The 24338-nt window shown below is 39.6% G+C and overlaps 1 protein-coding gene across 1 annotated transcript in view; it reads left to right on the plus strand.

The window, feature by feature from the left end:
• The first annotated feature begins 4016 nt into the window (after positions 1 to 4016).
• LOC149266405 (UPF0235 protein At5g63440) overlaps positions 4017 to 24338 on the plus strand; it is a 75411-nt gene continuing 55089 nt past the window's right edge. Inside the window, exon 1 of the mRNA XM_089430524.1 lies at positions 4017 to 4206. Coding sequence (XP_089286650.1) covers positions 4092 to 4206 — 115 coding nt within the window. The 5' untranslated portion in view covers positions 4017 to 4091. The remainder of the gene's footprint in view (positions 4207 to 24338) is intronic.

The following is a 24338-nucleotide window of genomic DNA, read 5'->3' on the forward strand; positions in this document are numbered from 1 at the left end:
CTTGATGCATATGGTGGAAGAATCTACAAGCTCTGGTCAAATATTAGATGCTACCAATGCAACTTTTCTTACTCTCATTCCTATAAAGACAACCTCTCTTTAGTTCTCTGATTTTAGACCTTTCTTATGCAATTTTGTTTATAAAATGATTTCTAAACTTCTAGCTAATAGAGTAAGGAAGATACTATCCCCTCATATCACTCAGGAGCAATTTGGTTTTCTATTAGATAGAAGAATACATGATTTGGTGGCTATTGCTCAAGAGTGCATACACTATAAAAAACAGGAAGTTGAAAGCATGTCCTATGAAAGTCTACCTTATCAGGGCTTATGACATGGTAAACTGGGAGTTCCTCCATATGATCCTCTACAAAATTGGTTTTCCTCACAGACATGTCAAATGGATTATGGCCTGTGTATCTTCGACATCCATGGTTGTCCTAATCAATGGCGAGCCTACCAATTTCTTCAGAATTTTTAGAGGACTAAGACAAGGATGTGCCCTCTCTCCTCTACTTTTTATCTTGGTCATTGGTGCTCTTAGTAGAGGTATCAAAGCCTAGAAGGAGTTTGGATCAATAACTAGATGCAGGGTTTCAAGAAATAATACAACAACACACCTTATGTTTGTGGACAATGTTCTTTGCTGTAGGGAAGTCAATTTTCGGAAGGGGAAGTTTTTTACCAAGTTTTCACCAAATTCAGAAAAACATCTAGCCTCATCATTAACAAAGAAAAATCAAAGATCATTTCTGATGTTGGGCTTCAGAGGAGATCCAATAAATCACTTCTTTGTTTGGGAGCAAAATTCAGCCTATGTCTGCTAGTTTTAAATATCTCGGCTTCTATTTAAAACCCACCAAATACGAGATCTTGGACTGGTCCTAGTTAGTTAAAATATTTGAAAAAAAATCAACCTACTAGGACCATAAATGGCTTACAGTTAGAGGCAAGGTAACGTTGGTGAAGGCCGTTCTACAAGGTATATTAATGTTTTGGATGCATTTATTCCACATCCCTCAGGCTGTCATTAACAAAATTGATGCAATCATTGTAGAATTTCTTTAGTCTGACACTGGAAACAATAAAAAGCTTCATCTTATCAGACTCGAATCCATGTCCAAGCCAATACATATGGGTGGGTGGGGAAATCGGGATCCCAAGCGTTTCAACTTAACCTTACTATCTACAAATTTATGGCGGGTCTTCAATGAAAAGGGTCTATGGCAAGATATATTTTTGGAATATACATCCAACAAATAAATATGGAGGATTTGATTGTAGCTGCGATGCCATCAAAATCAAAGTATCTCTCATATTGCTTAGCTTGATGGTTGCTAGCCCTTGGTTATGTGGTAATCTATGCTAGCAGCTTGGGGATGGGGAAAAGATCCTCATAGGCGTGGATGCAATCAAGGGATTGTCTGGAAATCATATACTTTCTGCCCATATCATACATATGCTCAATCTACAAGGTTATCATACTCTTTCCAACCTTTTTGATGGACGTTGTTCCTTTTTCTCTTCATCTATATGGCCTCATGCCTAGGAGATTGGCCTTCTGGAGAATCTTGAAGTTGAATGGGAACTTTATCGCATAACCAATTGAGTGAGGCTTGAATCTCGTTGTCCCAAAAACATGAAAGGCTCGTATGGGGGGGTCATGTCGCTGTTGGGAGTGTTTATGCTAAAGAAGTCTACTCATACATATCTATGAATAATCAACTGTGCTTTGTTGCTGAGTGGGCTTCTCAAATGTGGAAATGGGAGGCACTGCTCAAGCTCAAATGCTTCACGTGGTTGACCATTCACAACCGAATCCTTACTTGGGAAATTATGATGAAGATGGGTCTTCAGGGGCCGGGGAGATGCCCACTCCATGGGTTGAATTTTGAAGATAACATACATTTTTTTTAAACTACCCCTTTACGGTTGCTATATGGGAGGAAGTAACAAGGAGACCCTGAAGATTAATGTTTTGGTGGACCGCTCTTCAATCCTTTCATGTTTCTCCTCCTAGACATCTATTCAAAAAGCTTTCATAGCCCTGCCACTGTATATTCTTTAGGGATTTGGCACTCTAGGAATGGTTGTATTTTTTAGGGCAAACATCCAGATGTTAAGATATCCAGCCTCCTGATCGTTGTATACTTCTAGGAGATTGGTCCCTAGTTTCCCAAGACACATTCTCGCTCTATATCCTATGTTGATTTGGGGGATAAGTTCCCTATTAGGTATTTCGACAGAGCCTCTTCTAGAGGTCTATGTGGATGCAAAGTCATCATTCAGATTAGCCCATTTGAAGCCTATCGTTTATGTTGGTATTATGGCGTTGGCTCTAATCGCAGGGCTGAAATGGTGGCCCTTTGGGGGGCGGTGTCGTGTGCTTGTTGGCTTGCTATTGACAAGATATTGATCGTGGGTGATGCAAAATCTATCATCCAATGGGTTCAGGGGAGTAATGAGCTCGAGATCCCTTCCTTAGTTAAATGGATGGAGAATATCAGGTCCCTTTTGCACTCTTTCTTAGTAATCTCCTTCCAACATTTTTATAGAGAGCAAAATTCTGAAGCTAATGCATTATCCAAGATTGGCATCTCTCTCTTTCCGGGGCTGATGTATTTTGAGCACCTGGTAAATGATTTTGTTTGTGGAGAAGGTTCTAACCCTTCTCGGTTCCCTTTTGCTATGTTTCTCTCTGGTTACTATGGACGATCTCTTTTGAGTTTTTTTGTTTTTTTGTTGGTGTCATCCTCTATATGTAGGTTATCTGGAATGTTTTTTTTCCTTTAGATATTGTGTGTTCCTGTTTTTTGTCCATATTTCCTGAAAGTGCTGCCTTTAGTGCGCCTTTAGTTTACTTCTTTGGCCTTTGACCCTATGCTATGGCAGAATTTGTTATTGGTTTTTAGATTGCATTTACAAAACCATTAAATAACTCTCGAAAAAAAACCTATACCAATGTAAACACCTCTTTAATTTTTAATAAAAATCGTTCTATGAAAAAAACAAGTATAATATCTTTTACCATTTTTCTTGAATAATCAAAACTTATTAAAACTAACCCCAAATATATATATATATATATATATATATATATAATTAATTAATTAATTAATTGGAAATTAACTTTACTTCATACCCATGATATGATACATATAACAAAATAAAAAATTAAATTCGTGAAATCTACAATTATACCCAACTCCCTACAACAAGCCCAAAGAACCAACTATGCAGGCACGTTTATTGAAGTTTCCTCCACTCCACTCCACCACTTGCCAAACAAAATCTTAATTTACATTAATTTTTACTTTATTTTATTTTTAGAGTGCTTGTATTTTTTCAGATTCTCATTTAAGCTCCTTTTAAACACATATATATACCAAACCAATTACAATATAGAGTATAGGTATATATAATAAAATCAATTACACTGTTCATTTTCATATAAATCAATACATGCACAAAATTATTTACATAATTTATTTTCGTAAAAAATAATATAAATATTATATAATTTATTTTCATAAAATTTAATATTTAAATTACATATTAATTTTTTAAAATTGATTGATTTTTTCATTAGTGTTTTGAGAATAAACTATATTAGTTAATTGGAAACGCGACGAAATTTTAATAATATAATTAATCTGAAAAACATTATTATTCAAAAATATAAATCACGAAATCTAAAATTTAATTAATTTATTATTAAATCAGAATCTAATTAATAATTATTAAACATAAATCTAATAGTTTATCTTAATTGGAAACTCAACACACATGTATGTGACAAAATAAAAAATCAAGTTTACGCCATGGCAATGAGATCTGCAAATATAACAAAATAAAAAATCTGCAATTGATGCAAGTATGCCCAAAGTCGTCCAACAAGCCCAAAGGACCAACCATGCGGGCACGTTTATAGAGGTTTCCCTCGACTCGACCGATTGTCCCCACAAATCTCCGATTGGCAAATTTGAAAAGTTTCGTAAAGATAAATGTGTTGCGAATCATTCGGTGCGAGAACAAGGTAAAAGCAAAGCTTACGAACAGGGTAATTACCAAATTCCTGGGAGCATCGAGAGATGCCGAAGAGGACTACCCACACGTATTCCAGCGAGGATGCTGCTCCAGATGGCCCCGAATCCGATCTCTACGTCTATTACTGCAAGCATTGCGGCTCTCATGTCCTCATTACAGGTTCCATTCATCATTTTCTTCTGAATCTACATTCCTTTATTGCATCTCAACGCATGTTTGAATATTTATGTCAACTCAATTTTATTGTAATGTTTGTCCGAAAACTGGTAATTCAATATAAATGTTCAGCCCGAACGCTTATTTAATGTTATATTCGAGGAAGTTATCTTTCTGTGTGCTATTTTACATTTTCTTTGATTGCATTTATAGGGTTTCATTCACCCAAATATTTATATATTTAACTGTATTTAAGCTGGTAAAGTTATTTTCAATCCGTTTGGACGATCTCCTACGATGATCAACTCTGGCTAAGAAGCTAAGAAGCTGTGATATCTATTCCATGAAAGCCACTCGGATTTTATGCTTATATGCATAAACCTCAGTAGCATGGAAACTGCCATTAACACTGTCTTTGCATTAACATGGAATCATGCTTTATCTCATTGAAACGACTTGACACCTTGGGAAGACTTAATCAACTACATTATCACGTGGAGCATGCCGTCTAGATTTTGGACCTGGATCATCATTGTAAAGTGCTCCGACTTGCTAGCGGACCACATCTTGAGTGACAATTTTTATTTAGCTGTTATTTGTCAGAACGAGGTGTCGAAGTTAGGTAAGATTGTCATGAGTTGGATTAGTAACGAGGCTGAAACTTATTTTCATAACCAGGTATGGGAAAATCAAGAAACGGACTACCTGTACAGGTGGTTTCAAGAACTGTAAGATTCACAGTAAAGTTGAGTGTTTCTGGATGCTAAAGACCTGTTCATTACTGGTGATATTCCAGACAGCGGACAAATTTGGGTTTGTCAAGTTTTCAGAACGAGTGGTCTTTAGTGTGATTTTTTGGAAGCTTTTTCGATGAGTTTTTCTGGTCTAATTTCTCTAAAACTCAGCACGGATTTATTGAAATCACAAGTTTGATGGGTAACCCTGCACAATCGAACTTCCCTAAAGTTTGTCAGGGTGCTGAATTTAAATATACAGTCAAAAAACCAATTTAAATAACATAAATTAAGATTTCATCTCAATTTTTTCCGCCGGATTTCAGCACCTGAAAGTCCAAAAAAATCGCACTAAAGACAACTCCTTTTCAAAATACACAGTATCGAGGATCAGTTCAAATTAAATAGCTCTCGTCAGACTTGTGAATTGGGGTTATATCTATAGATCTATATATATATATATAAACTTTCAAGCGTTTTGATGACATCTCCTTTTCGCTCTTCCTCACTCCCTAGCTTTAGTTTGTTTGGTTTCAGTTCTTGTTTTATAATAAATAATTAGGCATATTGGAACGAGAACTTGGCCTGCATACCTAAACCCTAACTCGGGATACGTTATCAGAACCGGCTGATTTGGACTGTTTGGAGGTTTCCATTCTGTAATAGTTGCTCTAAAAGGTTTTGTCTGGTTCTATCCCCAACTGGCCAGTTCCATACAGAACTGGTAAAAAATTGTCCAGTTTTATATAAATCTCTTCAAAACCAACTGGTTTGACTGGTTCGAACTTGTTTCATGCAGCATGGCCCCACCCACTAAAAAAACCATCTAATTTTCATCTATTTAATTATGCTTCCCACTATTTGCTTCACACCCTTCTCATTTTTCGTTTGTGAGCTTGTGAAGACTTTGACGTTTGTAGCAAAGAGTGTTGTTTTGACACTGTTCGTTTGCTGGTTAGAGTGCTTCCTGAGCAAACCCATGCAAAGACTGTAGACGATCTAGATTCAGATTATTTGTTTGTTCTGTAATATGATTACTTTTGGATTTTAGAGGCCATTTACAGCTTTAATTTTGATGCATCTTGGTTCATATATTTATTGAACTTGGTGCCATTTTGCTGTATTCACTAGTATCATATGGCAGCGGCATTCAAGAAGTACACTAAAGCCACTTGAAGCAAACAGCTTTTCATACTTGCCTTCTAATACATAACAGAAAACTGTAGCAGTAAAGTTTGCCCTGTTCCCATCTTAAATAGACACGAAATTATGAATTACTTCATTCCAACTAAAAACCTCAAACTGTTCACTGTCTTAAACAAAAGTATAACTTTAAAAGCTAAGGTTCATGAGTATATCCAGTTGAGTGCCCATTCCGAAGGATGGATATAATCCAGGTTCCTCACTCCAGTGCCAGCTCATTTTTTGAAAGTCCATCCACTATCTTGTTCTTGTTCCTGTATATGTGAGACAGAGATATGTGAGAAATTTGTCATTTGGAGTTGTACATCATCATATAGTGGCTGGCTGTAACATGAAATTCCTTTTGCAACAATTGAATAACTGGCAGTGAGTCACCAAATATTTGAATTTGTGATACACCAAATTCTTCGGTCAGCTGAAGAACGGATTTGAGAGCCATCAATTCAAGATAATTATTAGTTTCCTGCTCTATCTTAGCTTTGAAATAAATGCTGTGATTTTTAGAAAGATATAAAATTCTCCTTGAGCCTCCCTTTGAATGGCTTCCTTGTGAGGCACCATCAAAGTATGCCCATGGGATATCCTTGTTGATTATCTCTTCTTTCATCTCATGCCTGTTTTGTTTATCCTGGGGCAGCGGACAAGGTTTTAAGATGTTTAGTGACTAGATCACACATTTAAGAGGTTGGGTCTCTTTACAAAACATTTTTAGGTTCTTGGGTAGCCATACTTCCCAAGCTATGTTAAGAGGAAACAATATTATCATCTTTGTATCATTTTTTGCATACGATGATCTGAATGCTTCTTCTATATCTTCACCCTCTCATGCATTTCTTAGACCTGTCATATTTTGCACCTCTTGCCATAATTAAATATACAATTGTTTCATTTGCTTGTTGACATAAGCTACACCAACCTGGTCCCATTGAAGTTTTACTTTTGTAGCACCTCCCGTGTGGGAACCCCATTATTTAAAATCAACCACATGAATATTTTGTTTTTGGGAGGGCACCTTAATTTCCAGATGGTTCTCCACTTCCATACCTGCTGTGACTTGACCCTCCCTTCCTTCCTCCGCAAGGGCTTTGTAACATAGTCTCTGGAGTCCGCACATAAATTTCAATAGGATTGAGTGACTATGACATCTGGTCATCATCTTCTTTTATTTTGAAATTATTGTCTTTTAATGCATCTGTGTAGATCTTCCATGCTTCAGCAAGTTCTTCCCCTAGACCAATCTCCTCCTAGGTAAGCCAATGCTGTTGCTAATTTGTAGACCTCTCCTAGTTCACAACCTGTCTAAGTGTATAATATCCTTACTTATTATCTCCTGAATCATCCGAAGAGGTAATCCGTGCAATCCCTTGCTGCCTCCCCATGGGTCTAGACCAATTTGCGCTTTGTTACCTTTGCCCACTTGCCAAATCAGCTAGTTATCTACCAAATGAGAAGCTGAGTTGACAACTTTCCAAAATATTGAGGCATTATGTACATGTTTTATTGGATTCCTTACCCAATCTCTTACAACAGCAGGAACAATGTACTTGGCTCTAATCACTTGAACCCACAACCCTTTTTCTTGTATTAACCTCGACACGTTTTTGTACTTTTAGTGCCTTGAAGAAGAGAGGGCTTTTTTAGACCCTAGCCTCCATTTGCTTTTGGGACAGCCAATGTTTTCCTTGATGCCAAAACAAGGCCTTTCTTCTTTGATCATTCAACCAAAGTTTTTTGATTACCTCCGAAAATCTGAAAATCTATACTTTGAGGGTTAATTTTCCTAACATTTTCTAGATTTATTAAATTACTGTTTTTGCTTATGCACGCAATATATAAAATGCTGAAAATAGAGAACAAATAGAACAATCACTCAGAAAACCACAATCACACAAAATACGACTTGGGAAAACATTTCAGGAGAAAATCTAGTGGAAGGTGAGGCTGCTTTGCTCTCGCTTCTCTGAATGGAAATGGTGCAAATACAAAGGAGTGACACTTGTGGCTCATGAGTTGCTACATAACATAAACTCTCCATATTTTGCACTCTACCCACTCTTAGCTACTCTGCTCTACTATGGAACAAAAATGCACTAGAATAGAATCGAATCCTTTTTCCCCTGAGTGGCCCTTCTTGTACCTTCACAAAAAATAATATATCATCCACAAACAAGAGACATGTAATGTTGTAGGCAGTTCCAATGTTTATCCCTTTAGAACTACCATATCTTAAACTTTTAAAGCCTCCATTATTAACCTACTTAACCCTTGAACTATTAAAAAGAAAAGGAGAGGGGATAGGGGGCATCATTTTCTAAGACCCCTTCCTAGTATGAAGAAAGGGGATGTTGATCCATTGATTAAGACAACAAAAGATATTGAGGTAATGTAGCTCATCTCCCAAACTAAAACTAATGATAGAAACCCTAGGTGACTGCAATCCTTATGTTCTCAATCAAATAAATCAATTGCATAATTTAATTAACACAACACTCACACAATAGCTGGAAAATGATAAATTGTGGAAGTATAAATTAATACACACATGCATATATGATTTCTCCTTCTAAATCAACCTTTCATTCCTTAAAGCTTACAAGGAAACCTCCGCAGGTTGATTGATCTAGCAACTGTACAACTTGTTCATGTTACCCAAGAACTAAGTTGTATGGCTTTAACTAAGAGTGCAACTTGAACAAAAAGTGAGGAGCAACAATTTCATGACCTGTATGGTTTGTTGTAGGATGCTGTATGAATTCGTATGGATATGTACATATTTGTTGTTTGACTATTGCAGTATGACCTTTCTTCAACATGTTAGATTGTTGATCGATCCTCTTCTTCCCATCACTGCTTTCTTTCCTTTGGTTGCTTATTTGCTCATTTATTCAATTGTGAACAAACCTCTCTTTTGTGCTTTATTTATGTTTTTTTGAAACCTCAATATAACAAAACCTTAATCTCCAAAATGCTAATATGATTTTTAGATGTATGGTTGAGATTAAATCTAGTTTATTTAAGTCATTATGCATTGAATGCACTTTATTAGACTCCATTGAAAAACAAAAGATATTTCACTTTATCCTAAATGAATTACAATGCCTTAAACCACTTCTTGCATGCTCACTTGAAACCGATGCAAGAAGTTCTTGCTTGAACTACAGTTCTTAATGCTCCCATTTAGTAAGAAAGAAATTTTGCAGAATCTGCGCCAATCCAAGTATCTCTTTGAATACTTCAAACTTCCCTTTTGCTAAGGGCTTTGTTAGAATATCATCTACCTATAGATCCATGGGAATATATGGGAGCTTCACTGCTCAGTTTTGAATCCTGTTTCGTTTGAAGTGATATATGATCTCTATTTGTTTGGCACTGTCATGAAATATTAGATTCTCAAAAAGTTTGATACAACTGTGATTATCGCAGTAAATCTTTGTGGGAACAAAGTCTTGATGAAATAATCCTGCAAGCAACTTACGAAGCTGGATGGCCTCACAATAAGCATTACTGACTGCCATGTGTTTTGTCTTTGTTGAGCGAAGTGCCATGGAAGTTTGCTTCCTTCTAGACTATTATCATTGTTGATCCCAAGCTAAAGTAGACGTCGAGGTGATCTTCTCATTTTCTAAATTGCCTACCCAATCTGAGTTTGTATGCACCTGCAAACATCACTAAGTTATCAAGGACCATACTACACTATGCCCCTTAGTCATTTGAGCACATGTTTTGTTGCTATCTAGTGCCCTTGCCTTGGCTCCACCACGAACTGGCCCAAAGTGTTTACTGCAAAATGTATGTCTATGCTAGTGTTGACCAAAATTTAAATACACCAAAGAACCTATTAGTTGGCTGTTGTAGGGTCCACCAACCCTGAATCTGAAGCTGTCATGGTTATGGTAGCAGGTTTTCACTCCTCCATTTGAAACCTCTTAGGATCTTCACTTCATACTTACTTTGCTTAAGGAAAATTTCCCTTGGTCTTTGCTGAACCTCTAAACCCAAGGAGTAATGCATCATGCCAATGCCCATCTCAAACTCAACAACCATGCCCGCTTTACATCATGTAGTGTGTGTCTTTGCACCTATAAGGAACAAGTCATCTACACACAACGCTAAAATAAGCATATCTGTCCCAACAAATGTATGACATAAGTAAGGATCTACTTCACTTTTGCTCAAGCCCATACTCTGCAAATAACCATCTATCTTGGAATACCATGAGAGGAGATTTAGCTTGTGAAATTTGATGAAGTCCAGGCGAGGGGAAAGTAGATGCTTGTAGCATGTTTCTTCGACTTTAGAGTGTAGAGGCCTTTTAGAGCCTCATTGATTATGTGTTTTGTTGCCAATATGTTTTGCAATTGGCGCAATTCTGAAATTTTTTCATACATTCACCCTTACATGGTATAGGCATGAACAAACTTTGCATATTTTATATCTAATGGTTTTGAATCTTTAAAATATATTTTCCTTTAAAATTTAAATATTTTAAGTATTTCTTTTTAGCAAAATGAGTCATTGAAATCAGATTGGTCTGAGTCTAAGTTGGAGTTCAAGTTGACCCTTGATCTATTTCAAGTTTTACAACCTTACACTTCCTGGGTAATCAAGAAGTACAACTAAGGGCATTGTTGAGTTTCCTGAGTTAGTGCCTTGAGATACTCAGTTTGCAAGTATATTATAGAGTTATAGTACTCGATACTCCTCTATCTCTATGATCCTGTTGTCCACCAAAAGTGGGTGACTCCTAGGAGAAACTTTTCTCCTATTCATCTCTTCCAGCCGACAACCGTCAGCCCTTGAGAGCCACTAGTAGTTGATGACGACGTGTCATTCATATCTCTGCCACCTGCATTAGTCATATGCCTTCTCGCCTATTTTCCAAGAGCACATGTTGGAAGGTGGGTTTTGTTGAAGAATCTAGGGCAAACATAATTAAGGTGATTCTTCTTAGCATGATAACAATTTGTGAAGTTTTTTTACAATTTATCTTAGCTTAATCCTTTTTTGCATTATTAGTGTGTATTATTACTTCATCAAACTGCTATAAAAAACAAAGAGACAAGAACACAAGATGTTGACATTATGCCAGGGCCAAAACCTCTCCCTCTTGGAGAGGAAAACCCGCACAAAATTCTTCTTATAGAGATTCCAATTGACGAATACCAAGACCATGACCCTTGACCTACTCTGCCACTCCAAGACCAAGACATCAATCCTCTTCTTTGTCACTGCTGAGATCATCATCATTGTTGCACCATTGAAGCCATCACTACTGCATCACTGAGATCTTCACTGCTGCTTCTTCACCATGTCAACAAGGTCTATTGAGATCTTCACTGTGATCTTTATCGATGCACCGAGAGCTTTATTATGACAATCACCATGATGACTGTTTCATCATATCTCCATCACTGTACTCTAGCTGAGATCATCATCACATTAACTGTGAGCAAGCCGAGAGTGTATTTCTAGACTGTGATTACAACAGTGGGATCTTATTCCGAGACAGTGAGACTACACAAAGACAGTGAGGGTCTGAGCCCTTTTTCATCATATATATACATAGACTATTAGGAAATAGATCCACCGAGACTGTGATAACATTCCTCCTTGTACTGAGATCTTTTCTGGAATCATGATACCCATCCGAGAGATGTCAAGCCACTGTTCTCACCGAGATTTCACATCACTGTATTTATACTTATCACTGAGACTGCGGATCAGATCCCTGTACCCATCCGAAGTGTTTGCTTGTCTTATTGTGCCATACGAAGTGCAGAGGTATGTCCTCCTGTAGTACGGATCTTTTCTCCCATACCCATTCGAATAGTATGGTGAAACTTCTTCATCCGAGATCCAGACAATTGCCTTCCTGTAGTGCGGATCTGCTCCTATACCCATACGAAATTTCAGAGAGGAAAATGCGAGTTATGATCTGCCTTTTGTGGATACGTTGATAGGGTATTTATAGCGGTTGCTCCTTGCAAATAAGCCGACTTGACTTCATGAATCGTTGTGTCTATTTTTCTAGGCCGACATGACTACCATTTATATATTTAATTTAATATTGAAGCTGACATGATGAATTCCTTATTGATTTGCTTGTAGACTTCTCGTGCTTGCTAATGGAGGATTGATCTTGGTCTTTGGAGGGCTGCTACACACTTTTATAGACTTGTATACATTTACATAGGCTCATAAAGAGCTTCTTTAAACATGACATGACTCTTTGACATATTAATAAATCCTAAAGACATCTAGAAGAAGTCTTTTGACCTATGACACTTCTTGCTCATGAAACCCATGTAGCAAGGCATACAAAAATGATTTATTCTCTTTTATTACATCATTTACAAAGATCATGTCATAATGAAGACCGAACCTAGTTACACTTTCTTCAACACTCCCTCTTAACTAGGGAGGTATTCATAATGGTACTTGGTCATTCTCAATCTGAAGAATTTCTCATAAGAAGAATCGGATTTGTAATCCATTTGTTATAACATCATTTCAACCAACATTGTTTTCATATAGCAAGGCCTTGACTAACAACTCTATCTCTCACTTAGATCAGAGCACACAATGTTGGCGAGACCAATCACTGATAGGCACACATCATCATTATCTCTCTTAGGGTCATACCAACCCGGGTGTTCTTCGAGTATGCCCTACTAAGACTATTCTCATTTTGGGTTCCCAACCCTCAAGAATATCGGTCCTCTTGTCCTCTCTTGTCTTGGATGCCCTACCACATCCTCAAAGAGTGTCGGATGCCAAATGATTACACAATCCTCCATTCTTTCTTCCAAACTGAAGACAAGAATGTTGTGTCTAGCTCTCCCTCTTAACTAGGGATGAGTTCCAAGTTTCTCTTTACTTAGAAACTTGCTCGTTCCTTTACTCATAGGAACCTCCCAGAGCTCGCTCTTAAACAGGAGCTCTATCATTAATACTTTATAGGGTCTTCTAGTTGACTGATGATCCAAGACCTTGATGTCATCAATTTCTTCATATGTAGGGTTCAACCATCCATCACTTTCCTTCATCATGTCATTCCTTCTTTCCCAAAAATTATCCTCCTTGGCTTTACTTCTGGGGCTTCCTTCATAGGGCCATCTATCTTCACCTTTCCTTCAACGGTGATTGCTCTAGATCATAAGGTACATAGTTGTGACATCCTTCACAACTCTTCTTACGATGGCCCTGCACACATATCCAGACTATCTCCAAGAGGTCAGAAACCAAGAACAAATCACATATTACCTTTTGGTGATGGCCTTTTTCCAGTGACATTGTCTTGTAGTTATCAACACCCTGCATACGTGTTGACACATATCCCAAAGATATATGTTGTCAAGGGTCTTCACATCTTTCCGGGAGATTTCCTAGTCAAATGTGATTCTTTGGATGTTGATTGTCTTTATCATGGTTGCATATGATCTCTTCCATCCTCACACCTTCCATTCCCAGGAGTTTTCTATCAGAGTTCTTCAATTGTAGTCAACCACCTCATACTTCATATGAGGACATATTATGTTGATTTCATCTAATGTGACTTATGTCTTTCTGCATCCTTTCCGAGGAGGAGATCTTTTTCCTCTTGATCATGCTTGATCCATGTTACCTGCAACCATATGACATGACATTATAATATTAAATACAAATACAAGCATACATACCTCATTTTGCCTTTAGGTTTCTTCCAACAGCTTCCTAGATTGAAAAGATCTTCAATCCCTTGATCTGCTTCATTTCTCATGTCATCATACCATCATCTCATGAATTCCATAAATTGGATTTTCTGATGAAACACTTGCTACCTTCCCAGATTAGTGGATCCTTCGCTGAGGTTTCTATCAGAGAATCTTCAGGATCTTGCATATCCCTATCTGGCAAATGTTTCCTTTGTCCTAGATGACTTCTCCCTTTCCTTTAATGTCCAATGAGATTCCCAAGAGCTATGCCCTCCATGTTCGACTGCCATGGATTTTGTGATATCATGAGCTCTTGTTTTTAATGCTTCCATGATGCCACGATGCATCTTATTACCATGGTCATATCTGCAAGGACTTCTGATAGGACCCATTTGAGAGGGACACCATCTCACTCACAGTAGAGGTCTGTTACTCCCTCTTTCCTTGACCCTTTTCTTCAGCTTCCTCCATCCTTCCGGCGATATGAGCTTCTTTCCATAGCATTGAATCTTAGCTATACTATACTGTCTTGAAAACTTCCATTGCCTTCCTGCACATGTTTAAGTCTTTTTAACCTTTCAACACTTTTGTCCATAACTTGTCCTTTTTCTATCTAGCATAAATACCACAAGTTGTTAAATGAGAAAACTTTCTTGTCCCAAGGACACTTGTCATCATAGATGATTATCTTCTTATCATCTTTCTCAGATCTCCCAATTGAGATCTTATGAAGATATTTCTTCATTCTTTGATACCTTCAATCAGGTCTAAGTGATATAACCTTTACTGTATTTCTTACTTCATATATTTCTTTTCTGTCTCCTTTCTTGCTGCATAGGGATGATAGACTTTAAGAGTTCCCTCCCATGAATTCAAAGGAGACCTTGATATGTTCACTGACTTCTCTTCTTCATAAGGATTCTGTCAATCCTTCTTATTCCATGCAAGGTCCTTTGATGACCCATCTAACCTATAGATCTCCTTGCAGACATGAAGTCATTGAACCAAACCTGATTATAGAATGAAAATATACTTACTTGATATGTGAAGATGAAATCTTCACCTTGATCATGTTGGCTGCTTGTTTGGGTAGATGCATTGAGCTTCCCTCGGATAAGATCCTTGTTGAAGCTTGTCTTCAAGCCTTCAAGTTAATTGACTTGTATGTCTGATCCTTATGATTAGAGATGACACTCAATTGCTCCAAACCTCGTAGTATGCAACAGTAATATGTCATTGACCTAATTGTGGGAGGCATCAAAACTGTTGCCATGAACTAGAGTTTTGAATGCTTCATCTGTAGACTGTCGATCTCCAAAACCCTTACTGTTGTACATTGTTGTTGTAGATTGTTTCTTGGACTTTGGCCTTCTTCAAGATGATGTAGTCTTTGATTGCTTTGTGGGCATCTTGATGAGAGTCTTGGTGGTCTTTTGATGATGACTGTGGAGACAAAAGATCTTGCTGTTGTAGACTGTCTCCTTTGATCTAGGGTTTGATCAATATGTAGATCTTGATATTCTTCAGCTTTCTTAGATGCTTTGCTTGAGACTTGATCTTTGCATGTCTCTTATTTGACCTCTCTTTGACTTCTAAACCTCCCTCTGATACCATGTTGAAGAATATAGGGCAAACATAATTAAGGTGATTCTTCTTAGCATGATAACAATTTGTGAAGTGTTTTTACAATTTATCTTAGCTTAATCCTTTTTGCCTTATTAGTGTGTGCTATTACTTCATCAAACTGCTATCAAAAACAAAGAGACAAGAACACAAGATGTTGGCATTATACCAGGGCCAAAACCTCTCCCTCTTGGAGAGGAAAATCTGCACAAAATTCTTATAGAGATTCCAATTGACGAATACCAAGACCATGACCCTTGACCTACTCTGCCACTCCAAGACCAAGACATCAATCCTCTTCTCTGTCACTGCTGAGATCATCATCATTGTTGCACCATTGAAGCCATCACTACTGCATCACTGAGATCTTCACTGCTGCTTCTTCACCATGTCAATGAGGTCTATTGAGATATTCACTGTGATCTTTATCGATGCACAGTGAGCTTTATTATGACAATTACCATGATGACTATTTCATCATATCTCCATCACTGTACTCTAGTTGAGATCATCATTACATTAACTATGAGCAAGTCGAGAGTGTATTTCTAGACTGTGATTACAACAGTGGGATTTGATTCCGAGGCAGTGAGACTACACAAAGACAGTGAGGGATCTGAGCTATTGGGCTGCGGATCCCCCCATAAGCGGATTTTTGGGGCTTAGAGCCCGAGTTTGGTCAATGTAATGTAAAGATCCCGCAAAATGTGGGCGCGGAGCGCGAGAGTCTAGGGTTGTCCGCCCTAAAATATTGTAATTTAATATAGAGTGGGTCGGCCTACCCATGGTTCGCGGACCATGGGAATGTATAAATAGAGCGAGGCTCTAAGGGTAGAAGTCAGCTTTGGTTAGTCTTGATCTTAAGTGATATGGGTTTTTGAATGTGATATTCGCTTTGAGTCTGTAAGTCCGAGTCTTGGGTTGTAGGAGTAGGAAGAGGCTCTGCAGCTGTGTGCACAGAGGCCTGGTAGAGTCCGTAGTTGTGTGCACAGACCCCTGCAGCTGAGTGTGCAGGGTGAAATTGGATTGTACTGAAACAAAAGGTTAATAAAAGATAAGTTGATTTTGGGAATATTGTGCATCTGATCTGTGTGTTTATGTTTAAGTTATATCCTTGCATTTCTTACAGTTTATGATTGCGCACACTGGTTATAAATGTTAGATGAGTAAATAAGAATATTGGGCCCACAAAATTAAGTTAGATCTATAATAATAACACCGTAAGGGTGAAGGATCTAGGTAGCACCTCTTCACGCTCTGTACCGAGCTACGCGAAGGTCAGACAGCTGCACGGAGCAGCGCAAGCGCGCAGGATTGGTCCGCGACCTTTCCAGACATCATTAAGACATCCCTAGGGTGCGGAAACCTGGTTCCAACACCCTCCCATACTACCTTGGGTGAGACCTCAGTTCGCGCTCCGCGGACTGTTGCCGAAAGGGCCGGTAGTTTCGGGATTTGTTTGGCTAAAACACTTCTAAACCTGGGTCAGGCCCCAACAAGCCAACAAATGGTTCCGTTGCCGGGACTGGGATCTGCCTAAGGGATGTTTGATGTCAGAACACTAGAACCCTACGAAGAAGGGAATTGAAGATTGGTTGGATGAGAAGCTTCACGAGTTTGTGACACAGGAAAACAAAACTCCGCGGATATTCGAGAAGAGGTGGCTGGATCGCTATGTATATATGGAAATCCACGAAATCTTCTTCGCGTCCTTCTTTTCAGAGCTGTATGATTGGATCGCAAGGTTAGCCGACAGCCAGGGAAGGTATAAGCTCGATAAACTGATAGTGTGGACTCCGGAGTTGGTGCGCAGGCTAGAGGCATCAGAAGATAAGATCGTGCAGGCCGTAGACCATTGGCTCGATCGGATAATAGGAGGGTTTATCACTGAATTTGTGATAGACACGACTGTAAGCTACAGTGAAGCAGAAAGACGTTTTCTCAAGGGACCGCGAGGTAAGTACATCAAATCTTTGAATACCTGGATTAAGATGCTGTTATGTGAAAAACGGGTGATGCGAATACATTAATGATTGGAACGACGTGGAGCGGAAAGGTCTACAAAGGTATCGAAGGGTTAGGAAACAGTCCTTTAATTTCACCTCCGCGAGCGAGCGAGGAAGAGCGCGCTCGGGTTTCTCTGAGGAGTGCGGTCAGTTTGATAAGGCAACGCATTCCGCAGTTACCATCCCTACTTACGCCACCACTCGCGTCACCCCCTTCACCTCCATCTTCGCCCACACCACCTCCACCAAACCAGCAGTTCAATATGGTGAGCACGATTAAGCTACCTGTATTCAGAGGAGTAGGAAATGAGGACCCAGATCAGTTCTGGTTCATGGTAAGAGTAGTGTGGGAAGCACAAGGGGTTACGGATGATAACATTAAGAAGGCTACATTGGTAAGCGCGCAGCAGGATCGTGCGTTGACGTGGTATATCAAGCACTCAAATGATCACCCAAATGCAGGAATAGCAGAAATCCAGATAACGTTGAACAGAGAATTTAGCCTGTCGAAATCAGAGATGCAATCAATCATTGGATTTAAGGAGATCGCGATGCTTCCAGGCGAGACCCCCCAGACTGAAGAGTACGATTCGTGAGGCTAATATGACGCGAACAGATGCGCAACACCGCGCGTGGTTTGTGGCATCTTTGACACCGCACATGAGGACGACGCTGTCACAGCAGAAGCTTTCGACCCAGGCAAAAGCATTGGAAATGGCAATGAGGTTGCATGAAACACCAATACAGGATCCGGGATTGGGAGTCCAACAGATCCACGCACAACTACAGAACCTATGCTTGGAGATGCAGAGTTTGAAGCAGGATAGGGCGCCACGGTCGGAGGCGCGCGAAGAAGTGTGGTGTATAAAATGCAAAGGCTAGGGCCACGATAAGGATCACTGTCCGGTATTCGCAAACTACTTGGCAGGAGGGGGACCAATGCCATTGAGACCAGAGGCACAGGCAGGGCCAAGTACGGCACTCGTGCTCTGGTGTGCGATCTGTCAGGTGGGAGGAAAGCACACGATGGACAACTGTCATCTGTTGCAGAAGTATACACAGACTCCGTAGTAGCTGTTTTGTAATTTCTGTAGATCAGTGGGCCACGATGAGCGTACTTGTCGAAGCTATGAGTTAATGATGGATTGGACCCCAGCATATAGAATGCAGACGGAAACACGAGGTCTTGACCCAGCCGCGGGGATGGTGCAAGCTGGATTTTAGGGAAGAGGTCGGGGACAAGGAGGAATGGGGCCAGGAAGGGGTCGGGGACAATTAATTTGTTACAATTGCGGAGGATCGGGGCACTACGCTCAGAATTGTACCAACCCAACGAGAATATCTTGTTCGTACTGTGAGCAGTTTGATCATGAAATGGTAGATTGCCCTACGTTGATTGCACAGATGCTCAAGAAGGGGGTGCTTCAGCCTAATCCGACACAAAATATTCAAATGATGAGGTCTGAACTGCGTGAAGAAGACCCCAACGTGAACATGGTGCTCAGAAGCGATGCGACCACAGGGGAAGATAAGGGGAAGCAGCTCGAAGAAGATACACGCAAGGCTCCTACAAAGGAACCTGAGTTTGACTTGGAACGCGCAAATGAGATGTTTATGGAAGCTAAGAAGAGCTTCGCGGAGGTCTCTACTTCAGGTAGTAAGGAGCAACCAAAGCTAGGAATGGATCCTTTTATGCTAACTACATTTTTAGAGACATGCATGAAGTTGCTGCACGATGATAGGGTAGTGAAAGGACTATAAGAATTGATAACTAGATGCGCAGGGTCAGGTGAACCACGCATAGTTCGGAAACTAGGAAAGCATACATTGCGCACCGAGAGGGAGATGAGATTAACAACACAGATTGACGAATATGAAATGGATCAGGTAATTCTGGACTTAGGTTCCGATGCGAATGTGTTACCAAAGCAGACATGGGAACGCATGGGCAAGCCCGCATTGCAGTGGTCCCCTATTCAATTATGGATGGTGAACCAACAAAAGGTCTTGCCCATGGGAAGGTTGCAAGGGGTAATAGTGGACATCGAAGGCGCAAGCACGCAGACAAACTTTGAAGTAATAGAGATTGTTGATGACAACAACCCTTACCCCGCGTTGCTAGGAATAGACTGGGCCACTGATATGAATGGAGTCATCAACCTGAAGAAGCGGAAGATGATATTCGAGAAAAAGTCCCTTCGCGTAGTAGTTTCGCTAGATCCGGCCGAAGGTGCGCGCTACATTGAACCTGTGCGTGATGATGACAGTGACGATGAGCTGGATTGCATTTACCAGATAACGACGCAAGACCAGGATCGGGTGAACTCGACTGAAGATGGGAGAATCTCATGGGAGCGTGACAATTCCTGTACTTCAGATTTAGATGAAGAGATAGAATGCTGGCAGAATCGGTTGCACGAAGTGACGACGTTGAATTGTAACATGATGATTAGATCACTACGGTGCGTGACGACCGAAGCAAGGGAACTGCCAACATATGATGGGATAACATGAGTGGATGAATTCTTGGACAAATTTGAAAGTGCAGTACCGGAACAGCAGCGGTACGATGCGCTAGAATGGGCGTTGCGTGCGACACTCACACGATGGTGGAGTACACATCAAAAGACTATGGGGAACTTGCGCGATTGTAGAAGACATATACGCTTACGGTTTGGAAGTTCCCAGTGTCGAGCGCGAGCCGGGCAGTCAGGACGAAGAAGTTTGCACGCCCACCTGTGTCGATGGGTGCAGACGCGTGCTGTGTGTTGACCACTACGTGTCAACGACCCATAGCAGTACACCCCCTTTTTTCGCAAAAGGGTAGCGCTTGATCGTCGTGTCCGTGCCATTCGACTATCATCATCAGCCTAATCATGTTATATTGTAAACCCAGTCTGCATGTGTAAATTGTAAATAATCTCAGCAGATCCGTGTCATGTATGTAATTGCTTAGGTAAACCTAATTTTCTAGTGATGATCTATGTTACAGAAGGTTTTTTATCTCACCGATCCATGATCGGCAGAGTTTTTCTTCAGCCTAACCCCAAAGTCGGAATGGATTTTGTCATTAAAATTTTAGGGGAATCCTAGTGTGCTAAATCGAGTCTATGTAAAAGTGATTTGGGAATAATCCTAACTATTTGGTTAGGTTATTTTATTACAAATTGCTTGATCTGCTGGATTATATTTGTGTCGCAAGACTGGGTAGTTTGTGAGGGTCTATATCAAATGGATTTTCCCCTTTGAGATGTAAAAATGTAAAAATCATGATGTAAAGTGTCTTGAGGGTTAGAAAAATATTTTATCCTCATAAGTCCTGAGTCCTAGGTCCTAGGTAATTTTAAATTTTCCAAAGGCTAAGTTTGAGGGTTCTTAAAAAAATTAAATTTTAAGAGGACCAGGGACTAAGGTTAAATGATTATTTTGCTAAATTTTATGCCTTTGGTCCCTAGGGTTAAGTCAAAGTCAAAATTTTGAGGAAATTAATTCAAAAATTAAAATTTTGAATTAATTAAAATGCATTTAAATGATAATTTCGAATTTCCTCATTATTTTAATTTCGATGGATGAGATTAAAAGATTTTTTGATCCTCATAAACGGTCGAGATCGCTTTGACAAGGATCACTTGAACTCGCCGTTGGGAAATTTTTCTTTAAATAGGAGGTCAGTGGTCGGTTGATATCATTCGATCTTTGAGTCGTGTGCTGAGTGAAAGCTCTCTTGTAATCGTTTTTCATGTGCAAATAAAAAAAGACTTTGGGGTTAATCTCTGCTGGTGTTACTCTTTGGAAAAATGCTGTAAGATGTTCTATTTTCTTGCATAGATTTATTTTCAGCCATTGATGTTAGCTTATTGAAGATTGATTTAAACACAGGTATCTTGTTTGATCACTAGGGTTTGAATGATAGTTTAATTTTTGAATATAATGGCAGGTATCTCCATTAGATCTGAATTTCATTGTTGTTTTCTCTCTCTATGTTAATGGTTGAATTAAGCTGTGCAGGAAATCCTTGATTTTGAGATCACCGGGCGTTCGGGGAAGTCTTCAGTTGGACCAGCCAACTCCCAGATTGCATTTTCTGAAGAGCCCAGCTGGTTTTGATCCCGGGCTTATCATTAGAACCTCCATTGTGAATGCATGAAGGGTTTTCTAAAGCACCTCACCTTAAATTTAAAATTTAAAAAAAATATTTTTGTGGCATAATGACAGATCTGGCTGCTTAGAGCCTTTAACTTGTGAATACTGTAATTATTTAGATGGTTTTGGTTTATTTTTTTGGGTTTAATCCTTGCATATATTATTTCTGGGTGTTCGGTTTTTTGTTATTGCAGGTTGCAGGTCGGAAGAAAACATTTTGTCCGAAGCAAGATCTAGGCGTTGGAGGGTAAGATCTGGCCTCAGGATCAGCTCTGGCAGGAATATTTACTTCAGATTTGGAAATTTTTGTGGGATTTTCTGAGTTCTTGGGTTTTCATTTCGGTGGCTGAGAAGTTTCAAATTTTTAAGGTACGCTGTGTTCATTCACATAGTTTCTCCTTCACACTAGACCTGCAAGCAAATTGTTGTCTTCGAGCTCCACCCCCATCCGTTGTCCCTCGCTGCGTCTCTTTCATCTCCCCACGCTGCCAGAGCCTCTGTCCACCTCTCTTTATCAACACGCAGCTCCTTTCTTCCTTACGCGAATTTCATTGCTCCTTTGTGCAGTCATCACCAACATCCAAACCAGCCATCCTCATCACCTGCACGCTGGCTGATCCCTCTAACCCACAATCGTCATTCGCTCCTCACGCAGTCAACTCTGCAATCTGCGTTTCCTCATACCCCTTGATCTTCATTTGCGTATTTCCCTTTTCCTTCACGTTGATCCCCTATCGTCGACTTCCTCTTTTCTCTACGCCATTGCCCATTCCGCTGGCCATACTCCTCATTCCTCACCCCGTAGCATCCAAACGCTGTCCTCGTTCCGCTCAACCATCTCCAGGCTGTCCATTGACTGGCCATCGAACTCTTTTACCTCCGTCCAACAAACCCTCAAATTCTTAGTGTGCTGCTCATCTGTTGCCCATCTTCAAACGCTCGAGCTCCTCTGCCTGCTGTCGAGCATCCCTCTGCAGACCTCCATTTTCTCTTCCGCCGTCATCGTATACCTGCAGCCACATAAACAAGGCATTCGATTTTTATTCGATATTGTGTGTGATAGGGATAGCACACTCTTTTGATTTCATTTAAATTTGACTTAGGTTAGAATAGATTTCGATTTCTTTTTTTTTTCTTTTCATTTAGTTTTGTTTTATGAATTCATAATTAAAAAATAAAAAATAAATCTAAAAGTTAGTTGTTGTTGTTGTTTTTTTTTTGTTTTTTTTCTTATATTAAATTTGATTTTCATTTTTGTTATATATACAATTAGGTTTTAGTTTTAGAAGTAGATATATTTAAGTTTCATTTAGAATTATTAAAATAAGAAATAAGAAAATAAGAAAATAAAAAATTTAAAAATAAAAAAGATTTTAAAATTAATTTTTTTATTTTTAGTTTTTAAATTGAAAATTCCTTTTGATGTCTTTTTTGTGGTATTAGTATTTATCATTTTACTATAGTTAAATGTGCTTAAATTTTTATATCTGGAGAATAACTATTGGAAAGTGGTAAATCCTCTTAGATTTGAGCTATTAAGCATCTTTTAATTCTAGGATCTAAACTGGTTAGCATTTAAATTGTGTGGTTATTTAAAGCATTTGCATCTCTTGAAATTTAATTGCTATTACATTTTGCTTCTATAGAAAATCTTTCGTTATTGCTTGAATTATTTAATACTCGTTACATATCATCAGATATTTTGCAAATTTTTCAAGCAGTCATTAATTATTTCATACGCAGCAGCAGCGAATTGATTACCTTGGATCATTGACTCCATAAGGCACTGGTCTTAAGCATTTAAAGATCTAATCAAATTCTAAAATCGATCAAGTGCTTGTTTCCCCATGCTGTGTCTCCCAAGCCAGCTGATTCCTAGTTGGTCTTCCTTTATCCCATAGGGTCTACCCCCTTTAGCCTGCTATAGGGAGACGACTTAAACGGAGAGATCGGGGATCAGGGTGACAACCCCTGGTCTGAGTGTTGTCGCGGTGCCTAGACACTCTGTGCGACAACACTGTGCAAACACTTCCCAGACTAAGGATCGGAAATCAGAACCTGACGCGGTAGCAAAGGTGACGCACTCCACAAACAGTCCGTGATGGAGCATTAAAACAGCTATGCGGAGTCATGAACAGAGTTCACCTGACGAAACGAACCAACTGGGACCTGCGCGTACTAGCAGTTCGATGGGCTTATAGGACCATAAGCAAAAACCGGAGCACGGAAATGACCCCAACATTGACAAGAAGAGATGCAACTAGGAGGACAGAGAAGAATCCCTAGACCACAGCTCCTGCAGTTGGGACAGGACGCGAGGACCTGGGTAAAGGGATTAGGCAGTTGCAGGAAGCCATTCGGCGAGGGAGCTTGAAACTTCGCGAACTCGATGAAGAGTGGGCACGGCTGAGAAAGAAAAGCGTGACATTGGATGAAGAAATCAATGAACTGGAAACCGAAGTCATGCAAGCGGGCCGCGAAAAACTAAGCATGCTGAGACCAAGTCTAGCTGGCCCTACTACTGCATTAGAAAGAGTTGCGACCTTGCTATCATGGCTGCGACCACACCTTACTAAACAGGGGAGCGTACCATACAAAGAAGAACATGACGCACTACCGGACGCAAGGGTATTTGAAGGGTGCTTGCAGCTCGGGCTAGCAGGGAAATTGAAGCCTCGCACCGGGGGTGCGACCACCTGACTATCTATAGGAAGCACAGTCTCAACGCTCCA

Source organism: Pinus tabuliformis, chromosome 6 (genome assembly GCF_031772625.1).
Source record: "Pinus tabuliformis cultivar Carrire ecotype Pingquan chromosome 6, CPIR1, whole genome shotgun sequence".
In the NCBI taxonomy this organism is placed as follows: domain Eukaryota; kingdom Viridiplantae; phylum Streptophyta; class Pinopsida; order Pinales; family Pinaceae; genus Pinus; species Pinus tabuliformis.